We start from the raw sequence: 13,032 nt of genomic DNA, 5'->3' as shown, positions 1-13,032 counted from the left end.
CTAGGATGAAAGGCAAAGAATCACTGGGGGGGGGGTGAGGGGAGTGGGAGGAGTATTTAAGCCTTTGGCTGGGGTGTCTGCCTCCTCCTGGTGGCCAGGTTCTTAATTCCCAAAAGTAATGAATGCAGCTGTGGACTCTTTCCATTTAAGAAGAAAGCACATACAACACAAACAGTGCAGAATGGAATATGCATTTATCTTTTTTGTTTTGTTTTTTGCTGGAAGGGCTATAATCAAAACATATGAAAATGATTCAAACATTTAGAGCATTAGAGGAAAACACAAACAATATGCAGTAGAAACAATGGTTTTCATATACTTTATTAGTAAAAATAATGAAAGTGTAAGCATTTCAAGTATGCTTTTGGGTATTGGGCATATATGATACATACACAGCTTAGTGCTAGCTAATTATACAATGAGTTTGCCTAAAGTATTACAGTCCAAATCTCTTAACCTGCAAAAGTGCCTTGTGCTTTCTTGACCCCAGAAGGTGAATATAAATTCCTGGATTGTTTAATATAGAGTTTATATAGAGTTTAAATAACAGATCACAATGAGATTTAAAAATGTCACCTTATAGACATAATGCTTGGTAGGTTGTCAGAAATGGGTGTGGTAACTAGTTGTCACATTTTTCCTGAAAAGGACACAAAGATGAATAGATTGTTATAGGGGAAACTTTAGTGCAAAAATAGCATGCTCTGTCTAAACTCATGATTCATTTTAGCACTAGCATCCCTGCAAGTCTAACAGAGGGGTTTACTATATAGCTGCTTTTTACTAGTTTTTAATTGCGTAGATCACAAACCGTTCTAATAATTTTAGTGAAAACACTGTTTTATCTATAAAAAATGTCTCAAAGGGCGCAATTGGAAAAAAAAAATGTGCAAAACATAATGCAGAAAATTACAACTGTGCCCAGTCATTTCTAGAAATCAGTACAACTGTAATTTTGCCATAGATAGCTTTACATCACCTTTCTAGAAATGTTTCAAAATACTGTTAATCCACAACTGTCTGCTTTTAATATTGAACACATACCATGGGGTTAATTGGACTGAATTATCGCAGTGCAACACAGCACATTCCCTTTGAACGGGTCATACACACGTCTCCTTCCCATTGGCTGATTTAGTTTAGCAATACTGTTTTCATTGGTATACATTACATATCGTTTTCAACAACCTATATACATTTGTTAACTTTATTTGCGTGATTAATGGAACAGATTAAGACAAACATTAAGAGATATTTTTATAGGACATGTAATCTCTCTTGTAGCATTGAAATCATTTAGGCATGTTGAAAATTTGGATAATTCTATTGCAGAATTAAATTTAAAAAAAAGTTTAACATACATTCCAATTGAAAAAAAAAATCAAATTGTCTTAATTAACTTAAACTGCAAATATATTGGTGAGAATGTTATTTTAAAAAGCAATGTATCAACAAAGCCCAAATCACATGCTACACATTACTGTATAATTGTAAAAGCTAGCTCACATGAATTTCTTGTAAGTTTGCATATTTTACGGTTATTGTAGTGTTTATAAACTTATGCTATTTTAGCATTCTTATATCTTATGAAATTATATCAGTGCAATTAGCGTTTCATCCCTTTTATGTTTTGAGATTAAATAAAATAGTTTTTTTTGTCTCATATTAATCCGCCGATAAAAACAAAACTTATTTTTATGTATATGAAACTTTGTCTCCCCCCCCCGTCTTAAAACTGTTAAATACAGGAATTAGTGTGTTTTCATTTATATTTACTGTAAAAATAGATTTAAACACATAAAAACCAGGTTAAAACTGTACATTTGTTCTATACTCATAAATATCACAAAACAAAAAACAAAACCCTGTTTGCAGCTAAAGAGTGTAAGTTTGCTATGGTATGCAACCCTTCAGCAACATACAGATGTCTAGTGACATAATACTTTGCTAGCAGACAGCAAAAACAGCTAACAAAATCCATTACCATGCTGAAAAATACAATTTTTTGCTAATATATATGAAGTTGATGAACATAGCTTCGGCTACATGGGCTGTGGACAGATAACTTCTAATTGATCCATGGAAACACAGGAAATGTCATTCACAACTATGACAAGCTTGCCAGGCTGAGAAGAATCGAAATCCTTAATTAGGACACAGAACTGCAAAAGTAATAGAGAAAAGTACAGTTAATTACAAGCACAGATCAAAACAAAGACACAAAAAATGAACGTCAACACAAAGGCAAACGAACAAAGGCCAAGGAAACATTGGTACTTACAGATAATGCAAAAAGCAAACACCAGCAGTCTATATAACTAGACATGGCATCTCACAGTACTGGCTTTTAAGTCCAATGAGGACAGAACTAACATATAAATAATTCAATTTGAATAGTCTGCTCTTAAGATAGCTGATATTTAGAAACAGGTAGACAGGTCCAAACTACATGAAATCTCAAAAATACCCTGTGAAAAGGGTAAAAAACATAATTTATGTAAGAACTTACCTGATAAATTCATTTCTTTCATATTGGCAAGAGTCGATGAGCTAGTGACGTATGGGATATACAATCCTACCAGGAGGGGCAAAGTTTCCCAAACCTCAAAATGCCTATAAATACACCCCTCACCACACCCACAACTCAGTTTAACGAATAGCCAAGTAGTGGGGTGATAAAGAAAGGAGTAAAAAGCATCAACAAAGGAATTTGGAAATAATTGCGCTTTATACAAAAAAATCATAACCACCATAAAAAAGGGGTGGGCCTCATGGACTTGCCAATATGAAAGAAATGAATTTATCAGGTAAGTTCTTACATAAATTATGTTTTCTTTCATGTAATTGGCAAGAGTCCATGAGCTAGTGATGTATGGGATAGCAATATCCAAGATATGGAACTCCATGCAAGAGTCACTAGAGAGGGAGGGATAAAACAAAAACAGCCATTTTTCGCTGAAAAAAATAATCCACAACCCAAAATATAAGTTTATTCTCATAAATGAAAAGAAAAACTTAAAACATAAGCAGAAGACACAAACTGAAACAGCTGCCTGAAGAACTTTTCTACCAAAAACTGCTTCCGAAGAAGCAAATACATCAAAAGCAAATCTGATCAACTGAAGCTTCACTCTTTAAAGCCCACAAAGTGGAGACTGATCTATTAGAATGAGCTGTAATTCTCTGAGGCGGGGCTTGACTGGACTCCAAGTAAGATTGATGAATCAAAAGCTTTAACCACGAAGCAAAGGAAACAGCAGAAGCCTTCTGACCTTTCCTAGAACCAGAAAATATAACAAATAGACTAGAAGTCTTCCTGAAATCTTTAGTAGCTTCAACATAATATTTTAAAGCTCTTACCACATCCAAAGAATGTAAGGATCTCTCCAAAGAATTCTTAGGATTAGGACACAAGGAAGGGACAACAATTTCTCTATTAATGTTGTTAGAATTCACAACCTTAGGTAAGAATTTAAATGAAGTCCGCAAAACTGCCTTATCCTGATGAAAAATCAGAAAACGAGATTCACAAGAGAGAGCGGATAATTCAGAAACTCTTCTAGCAGAAGAGATGGCCAAAAGAAACAACACTTTCCAAGAAAGTAGTTTAATGTCCAAAGAATGCATAGGCTCAAACGGAGGAGCATTTAAAGCCTTCAAAACTAAATTAAGACTCCAAGGAGGAGAGATTGACTTAATGACAGGCTTGATACGAACCAAAGCCTGCACAAAAAATGAATATCAGGAAGTTTAGCAATCTTTCTGTGAAATAAAACAGAAAGAGCAGAGATTTGTCCTTTCAAGGAACTTGCAGACAAACCTTTATCCAAACCATCCTGAAGAAACTGTACAATTTTAGGAATTCTAAAAGAATGCCAAGAGAATTTATGAGAAGAACACCATGAAATGTAAGTCTTCCAAACTCGATAATAAATCTTTATAGAAACAGATTTACGAGCCTGCAACATAGTATTAATCACTGAGTCAGAGAAACCTCTATGACTAAGCACTAAGCATTCATTTTCCATACCTTCAAATTTAATGATTTGAGATCCTGATGAAAAATGGACCTTGAGATAAAAAGTCTGGCCTTAATGGAAGTGGATTCAAGTCAAAGTAGGCACACTGCAAAAGTTCATATTCAAATTCAAAAAAGTGAAGTCCGTATGATATGATGAGATGGAACGAATCTTCACCAGGACCTATGTAAGCATATCATGGTGCTATCCATTTATGATTCCCCCCCACCTCGATACAAAGAGAAATGGATAAATTGATACCTTGATAGCCGATCAATGTAGGCGCAAGGAGGACATCGGGGCTGTAAATTGCTCTTCCCGACTGTAAAACTTTTCCTCCACCTGCCGTATGCAGCTGATCCGGCTTGTTCTCCAGCACACGCTCCCAGCGTGTATCTCTGTGATCCGGAAAAGAGGCTCCACTGACATCCACAGTGACGTGTATGCAGGGGGGAGTCCAAGACAGGATGCTAGGTACCTGGGCTGACTGACGTAGAACCCGACCAGGTGGGTATAACAGCGGTTCAAGAGCTGGTAGTAGCAGAAATGAATTAGGGAAGTGAGTCGCTGTATAGTAAAATTCAAAAATCTTTATTCCAACAGGTTAAAAATGGGAGGCATCCCAAAACAAGAGTAAGCAATGCATAGCTGCTAACATGTTTCGGCCATGGTGGCCGTAGTCATAGCAGACCTGAATATAAATAAGCTTTCTTTAGATAAGATTCAAGTTTCCTATCTAAAGCATCTTTAAAAGAAGTACTATCCTCCGTAGGAATAGTAGCACGTTTAGCAAGAGTAGAGATAGCCTCATCAACTTTGGGGATCTTTTCCCAAAACTCCAATCTAACTGCTGGCAAACGATACCATTTTTTAAACCTTGAAGAAGAAATAAAAGTAGTACCAGGCCTATTCCATTCCTTAGAAATCATATCAGAAATAGCATCAGGAACTGGAAAAACCTCTGGAATAACCACAGGAGGTTTATAAACAGAATTTAAACGTTTACTAGTTTTAATCTCAAGAGGACTAGTTTCCTCCATATCTAATGTAATCAACACTTCTTTCAACAAAGAACGAATATACTCCATTTTAAATAAGAGGATTTGTCAGTGTCAATATCTGAGGCAGGATCTTCTGAATCAGATAGATCCTCATCAGAGAAGGATAATTCAGTATGTTGCTGGTCATTTGAAATTTCATCAACCTTATGAGAAGTTTTAAAAGACCTTTTACGTTTATTAGAAGGCGGAATGGCAGACAAAGCCTTCTGAATAGAATCGGAAATAAAAAATAAATAAATTTACAGGTATATCTTGTGCATTAGATGTTGAGGGAACAGCAACAGGTAATGAACTACTACTGATGGATACATTCTCTGCATATAAAAGTTTATCATGACGTATAACCTCCACAAATGCACTTAGCTTTGGTAGAACAGTTATCAGGCCGCAGGGTTCCAACAGTGATTTCTTAGACAGGATCAGTTTGAGACATCTTGCAAATGTAAGAGAAAAAAACAACATATAAAGCAAAATGATCTATTTCCTTATATGGCAGTTTCAGGAATGGGAAAAAATGCAAACAGCATAGCCCTCTGACATAGAAAAAAGGTAGGAGGCAAAAAAGAATGGGGTCTTAAATAATGAAAATATTTGGCCCCAAGTATGACGCACAACAAACAGAAAAAATATTTTTTGGCTCCAAAAACGTCTGGAAACGACACACTCACGTCATAGATGACGCAACCTTGTGAAAGGACCAGGTGTCAACTAAGACGCTGGAAATTACGAGTTTGCGTCAACGAACGTAACTTGCTCCAAGAATGACGCAAAAATAAACTTTAGCATTTTGTGCCCTCGCGAGCCTAATTCTGCCCGCAAATTTGAAAATGACAGTCAATTGAAAAAAAGACTATACTCCAGGTAAGAAATAAATTTTCCTAAAAAATGCATTTCCCAGATATGAAACTGACAGTCTGCAAAAGGAAATATACTGAAACCTGAATCATGGCAAATATAAGTAAAATACATATATTTAGAACTTTATATAAATACATAAAGTGCCAAACCATAGCTGAGAGCATCTTAAGTAATGAAAACATACTTACCAGAAGACACCCATCCACATATAGCAGATAGCCAAACCAGTACTAAAACAGTTATCAGTAGAGGTAATGGAATATGAGAGTATATCGTCGATCTGAAAAGGGAGGTAGGAGATGAATCTCTACGACCGATAACAGAGAACCTATGAAATAGATCCCCGTGAGGAAGACCATTGCATTCAATAGGCGATACCCCCTTCACATACCTCTGACATTCACTGTACTCTGAGAGGAAATGGGCTTCAAAATGCTGAGAAGCGCATATCAACGTAGAAATATTAGCACAAACTTACTTCACCACCTCCATAGGAGGCAAAGTTTGTAAAAACTGAATTGCGGGTGTGGTGAGGGTGTATTTATAGGCATTCTGAGGTTTGGGTAACTTTGCCCCTCCTGGTAGGATTGTATATCCCATACGTCACTAGCTCATGGACTCTTGCCAATTACATGAAAGAAATAAGGAAACCTTTCCTCCATTGTTCGGGTCAATAGCTATACCCTTTAGAAGATAAATCTTAAGTAAATTATAATGAAAATAATGGATTAGTTATATTAGTTTTTATTTCTATGTAATTGTGAGGACCGGCCTTATCTTGCTTCTTTATTTTTAACCTGTGAGATATTGAGTTGGTGTTCTTTGCTTGATTTGGTGTTCTTTGCGGTGGGTTTTTGCTTGATTTGATGTTCTTTGCTGTGGTGGAAAATGTCACCTGAACATCTCTATGTAAAAAGGAAGATATTTTACCTTAAATTTCCTAAGTATTCACACCCCATTGTAAAGAGACTTTAAGCTGTCAGTCAGGATGCTTGTCCCAGGACTTGCAAGGGAGGGTGCATCTGTCATGTGCAGGTACAGTCATGTTATTTTCCTATTTAGTTTAAGTTCTATGAAATTTCATGAGATCACAGCAAAGGCAAAGCTTTACATCAGCACTGCTGATAACTGTTTACATAGCCCTTACTCTGGTGAGCTGGAGAGATTGAGGTAAAATATCTTCCTTTTTTACATAGAGATGCTCAGGTGATATTTTCTTGTCTGTTTTTTACAGTTATGATGCATCTCTTTAAAGTGATTTAGCATATGAGTAGTATGTCCCTTTAAAAAGAAGCCTAACTGTATTATCTGTATTATGTGCTTAATTGTGCGATATAATGGAGTAAGAATTCTTGTATAAACCGGGATTTTCTTTTATTTAGGGCTGCAACAACTAATCAGTAAGTTTGATGATAAAAATAGTTGTTAACAAATCTCATTATCAATTAGGTGGTCAGCGATTAGTTGGTCAGTTGCACAGCACCAGCTGCTTTATTCTGATGATCTACTGCAACTAAGATTGCGCAAAAAAAGAATTAATTAATTTATTTTTTTAATCTTTTTTCTATCCGATTAATCGGACAATAATCATCCGATTAATCGGATAGCAAAAAAAATAAAACAAATAAAAATGTTTGCACAATACCATGTGCAGGAGTTCATCGGATTGCAGCAGCTGGTGCTGTGCAATTAATCAACTAATCGCTGACCACCTAATTGATAATGAGATTGATAATGAGATTCTTTGACAACTATTTTTATGATCAATCTTACAGATTAGTTGTTGCAGCCATACTTTTATTAACAGGGATGCTTTTATAAAAAATACTAGGATGAACGACAACAGCCAATTGTGTGTTGAATAATTTGTGGTCCTAATGCTAACAAGTGGCTATTTCAGTAAAATGTAAATAAACGTGCCCAACAAAGGCTTTCTTCTCATGTCCCAACAAACAGTTAAAAATGTGTAGAATCTATAACTGTATCTCAGCTTAAGCCATGGGAAACCAGAAGGCAAAATCACCATCAACACCATAAACTAAGACTAAAACTAGAAGCTATGACTACAACTGTTTTAAAACACCACAATAAATTTACTAAAACGTTCATATTTTAGCCTCTGATTCTGGTTTTCTATTAAAGGGACATTCTGGTCAAAATTTAAATGCACATAGATGCATTACATCTTTAAATAGAAACATATTTACATATACATGTATTGGCAAAAATGCTTCTAGTAAAAGTAATCACTGTGTTAGCATTTTCTCTGCACGTGAAGCACAGCCAGATATTCTCAGTACATCATTATTATAACTATGCAGCTGCTCAGAGAGGCTTGTATCATGTCCGCAGTGATGGCAATTGAATCATTACCAGATTATACAAGCACTGTAGGTTCTCTGAGCACGTGCAGTGTTTACAATGCTAGTGCATGGAGTATACATAAGTACACTCTTGAAACTGCAGTAGCTTTTTCTAGATGCGTTTTTGCTACCACATGTGTAGAACGAAAATGCTTATGTTCAAAACAGAATTGCACCTGTGTACATTCTAATTTTGTCTGGAATGTCCCGTTAAAGTTTAGTGTGATACTGTGGTTCTGCGCAATTTTCAGAGTGACTTACATGAAGTAACAAGAATATAAGAGTATTTTAATAAAATGGTGTCCTAGATAAAGAAGCTACATAAACAATAGTTATTAGTTGATGCCTTCATAGGAATGTGGAAATAAAACACATGATCACCTGTTAAAGGGACATTAAACATTTTATATGCATAGTATTGAGGTTATTCCCTCCTCCCTCTAGTCATGGGTGCCACCATTTTTAATTTTAGCTTTCACTGCATCCAGTGCTGACCGGCTTGTACATGTGCAACAACTCTCCTTCAGATACCTGCAGTGTAATCTAAAAAATAATTTGAGGGAGGTGCTAATGTCCCTATAAGTCTAACTCTTTTTTTGTTTGTAAAAGATGGGCTCTTCCAGAGGTCAATGAAGTAGAGTTCATGACAAATGTTCTCTGGGCAAATGTATAATCAATACCACTGGTTTTCAAACCTATCCTTAGGCTTCCCTAACAGGCCACGTTTTGAGGATATCTGAACTGGAGCAAGTGTACAATCAATACCACTGGTTTTCAAACCTATCCTTAGGCTTCCCTAACAGGCCACGTTTTGAGGATATCTGAACTAGAGCACATGTGAAATAATCAGCTCATTAGTAAACATTGTTAATTTACCTGCGCTCAACCAAGGGAACCTGAAAATCTGGCCTGTTGGGGGAAGCCTGAGGACAGGTTTGAAAACCAGTGATCTATACAAAATGGAGGACCTAGAACTATATCTTCTAGTAAGTATAGACTCACACCCTATGAAAGACAAGCTCTTCAGAAAGTTTAAGCAATAAATTACAATGCTACACAAACCTCAGCCATCCTGCTTTTTACACCAGTGCTAGCACAACACAAAAACAAGAATCAGGTGAAATAAAGACAATACACAGAAAAGAAATTACATGCAAATACATACAATTCAAAAAGATGTGCGTGATTTATAAGAAGAATGATTATTATTGCTATAAATAAACTTTAAAAAGATATGATGCTTCCATTTCTTGAACAGTTATTCATTTTCAAGCTGATGTGACATTTATGAGAACTGACTTTTTTTTATAGCCTTTATCGGGTTTGTAGGAAATCAGAGCACCAAGTTTTTGAAATCACACACAATTCTTTTGTCAAATGTGTGAAAGATAGATAAGCTTCTTACTGCTTTAAGAAAATAAAAACACAATTACTGCACGTTTCTAAAGTCTTTAGATAAAATAGCATACCAGTCGAGTGAGCAAACTTGTGTAATGCATTAACACTTTGTTTGGCCTTTGAAAAACTATTGCTGCAAACTCTCTGCTCCAATGGTCTAATTTGGAGGAGCCAATCCACACTTGCTACTGGAATAGGTAAGGCTTGCCAATTTCAATTTGTTTGCAAAGATTACATTGTTTTGCAGTATCTTATCACCTCTGTTGGGACCAATTAGGGACAAATACCTATCAGGGTTAGTCTTGTGAAGGGTGTACTAGCCACGTCCAACTTTTAGAATTGGAAACCCACAATTTTCTGAATTAAAAAGTCATGAAATATGGTCAAAATAAGTAATGAATGTATCTTTCAATGTAATCTGCACATGATTAAACATTTTATATGATGATCTCACTGTGTTTTATGTCGCTTTCTTAAAGGGATACTAAACCCAATTTTTTTCTTTCATGATTCAGATAGAAAGTTGCATAACATTGCAAGCTCTAATTTTCTCTATTATCAATTTTTCTTTGCTCTCTTGCTATTTTTATTTGAAAAAGCAGGAATCTAAGCTAAGGAGCCGGCCCATTTTTGGTTCAGCACATGGGTTACGCTTGCTGATTGGTGGCAAAATGTACGCACCAAATCAAGAAAATAGAGAGACACACTCACTGAGACAGAACAATAGCTAGAAAAATGTATGTGCTTGTCTATAAGGCCAGTGCCACTCAGAGTGCAGTCTCTTTTTGCACACTATGCCTTTTCACAGAGAAAAAATATCCTGTAGCATATCAGTCTGATCCTGCCCAATAACAGTCCAGCACCGAAATACCATGCAATTCTTCTCTGAACAAGACAAACAAGAAACCCCAGACGTATGTTTCGGCCTGGTATTTCGGTGCTGGACTGATTTTTTTCTCTGTGAAAAGGCATAGTGTGCAAAAAGAGACTGCACCCTGAGTGGCACTGGCCTTGTGGACAAGCACAAAAGTTTTTCTAGCTATTGTTCTGTCTCAGTGAGTGCGTCTCTCTATTTTCTTGATTTTATGTAAATTGCTCTTAGGTCTCCCTAAGAGTATAAGGGGGAAACCAGACGTGGACTCCTTGCACACATGCCCTAGATATATGCAACTGCACCTCACTGACGAGGCCCAAGGGAGGCCGAAACGTACGTCTGGGGTTTGTTGTTTGTCTTGTTCAGAGAAGAATTTCCTGGTATTTCGGTGCTGGACTGTCATTGGGCAGGATCAGAATGATATGCTACAGGATATTTTTTCTCTGTGAAAAGGCATAGTGTGCAAAAAGAGACTGCACCCTGAGTGGCACTGGACAAGCACGGAAGTTTTTCTAGCTATTGTTCTGTCTCAGTGAGTGCGTCTCTCTATTTTCTTGATAAAATATACGCACCAATGAGCAAGCACTTTCCAGTGGTCTGAACCAAAAATGGGTCGGCTCCTTAGCTTAGATTCCTGCTTTTTCAAATAAAGATAGCAAGAGAGCGAAGAAAAATTGATAATAGGAGAAAATTAGAGCTTGCAATGTTATGCAACTTTCTATCTGAATCATGAAAGAAAAATTTGGGTTTCGTATCCCTTTAATATCTTTCATGTAGCTTAAAACAAAAAAAAACACCCTAACTTTAAAAACTCATTCCCTCTGGCCTTCAGTTCTAAATATACTCTACAAGCAAGAAAAGTTAAAAAAAAAATAACTCAGAACTACCCTCAGGAAGCGGATAAAATAATCCAGCACTATGATCAAAGATAGCAAATCCTCATAGCAGGAATACATAATAAATAACATAACATTTCCAAGGTAGCAAAAATGCCAAAAGTGAACACCTACAAGGGGCTCTGAGAACTTCAGGGGGTTCCTCCTGCCTCTTAATATGAAAGCAGAAGTAATAGCCCCCCTGTTAAAGGGACACAACCCAAATAGATAAGACACTGAACACAAATAGATAAGATAGTATTTTACTTCTGTTATAGAACAAGTTAAAGACACTGAACCCAAATTTTTTCTTTCGTGATTCAGATAGAGCATGCGATTTTAAGCAACTTTCTAATTAACTCCTATTATCAGATTTTCTTCATTCTCTTGCTATCTTTATTTGAAAAGCAAGAATGTACGTTTAGATGCCGGCCCATTTTTTGTGAACAACCTGGGTTGTTCTTGCTGATTGGTGGATAAATTCACCCACCAATAAACAAGTGCTGTCCAGGGTTCTAAACCAAAAAATGTCTGACTAGCATAGATGCCTTCTTTTTCAAATAAAGAGAGCAAGAGAACGAAGAAAAATTGATAGGAGTAAATTAGCTGCTTAAAATTGCATGCTCTATCTGAATTACGAAAGAAAAAATTTGGGTTCAGTGTCTCTAACTTTTATAACAGAAGTAAAATACTATCTTATCTATCTATATGCAGAATTGGACAATTTAACAATGAAAACTACTATAATTAATATGTATATTGTGTGATTGGAAAGGCATCGTGTTATGGGATTCATAGCTCACGTGTTTAGGCAGTTACATATGACTTATTTTTTAGCAGGAATCAAAATATATTCTCTCCAATCATGGTACAGATAGGAAGGATTATGAGCACTGTATGAGGCTCTTCTATCTTTGATCATAGTGCTGGATTATTCATCCCAAGTGACAAACTGCAGCCAACTGATGTGATTTTCTATTGGCAGAGATTATTAGTTTTCAATATTGTTACACTTACTACAGTTTTTTTAACTAGAGCTAACAATCTAGATGCTATAAATTTACTGCCAACCTATATTATCAGTGTTCTCCCCAGGACCTATTTAATAGCCAAGTCATCAAGTAATATATAATGCAAATAGAAATACAATTGTTGAAAAAACAAATAAACAATGTACTAAGCAAGAAGTTGAAAAAAGTGCATTCCATTCAAAGATGCTGCAGGAACACCCATTAAAATGGGCTGGTCTCTATTCCTGCCATCACTTGCTAACTCTTATTTACATAGCTTTTTCTAAAGCCAATACTGAATTAATGAAATTCACACCATCTGTGTCAGTTTCAACAGTTAAAAGCAGCAATTATTAATGACAAAATAAAGATGCATTTGTTATTTTTAATCAATACACTGCAGCAGGTACAATGGATCTCTGGAAACGCATTAAAAGGGAGAACATTTTAAAGTCAAATAGTTTTTTTAATTTGCCTGCGTTTCTGTAAAATACTGTATAGTTATATTCCTTCCAGAGAGACTCGAGTGCCTCAGTTGCACTTAAGTATGGTGACATTTACCAGAGCTTCCTAT

General features: G+C 36.0%; 1 protein-coding gene across 1 annotated transcript in view; it reads right to left on the bottom strand.

Moving 5' to 3' along the window:
- Positions 1-305: 305 nt before the first annotated feature.
- FEZ2 (fasciculation and elongation protein zeta 2) overlaps positions 306-13,032 on the bottom strand; it is a gene marked incomplete in the record, with an annotated part of 214,436 nt that continues 201,709 nt past the window's right edge. Inside the window, 1 exon segment of the mRNA XM_053711917.1 lies at positions 306-2,162. Coding sequence (XP_053567892.1) covers positions 2,146-2,162 — 17 coding nt within the window.

The sequence above is a fragment of the Bombina bombina genome, chromosome 4 (assembly GCF_027579735.1).
Source record: "Bombina bombina isolate aBomBom1 chromosome 4, aBomBom1.pri, whole genome shotgun sequence".
Taxonomy (NCBI): Eukaryota; Metazoa; Chordata; class Amphibia; order Anura; family Bombinatoridae; genus Bombina; species Bombina bombina.
Note: the sequence above shows the minus strand (reverse complement) of the source record. Positions and strands in the feature narration are given on the sequence as shown.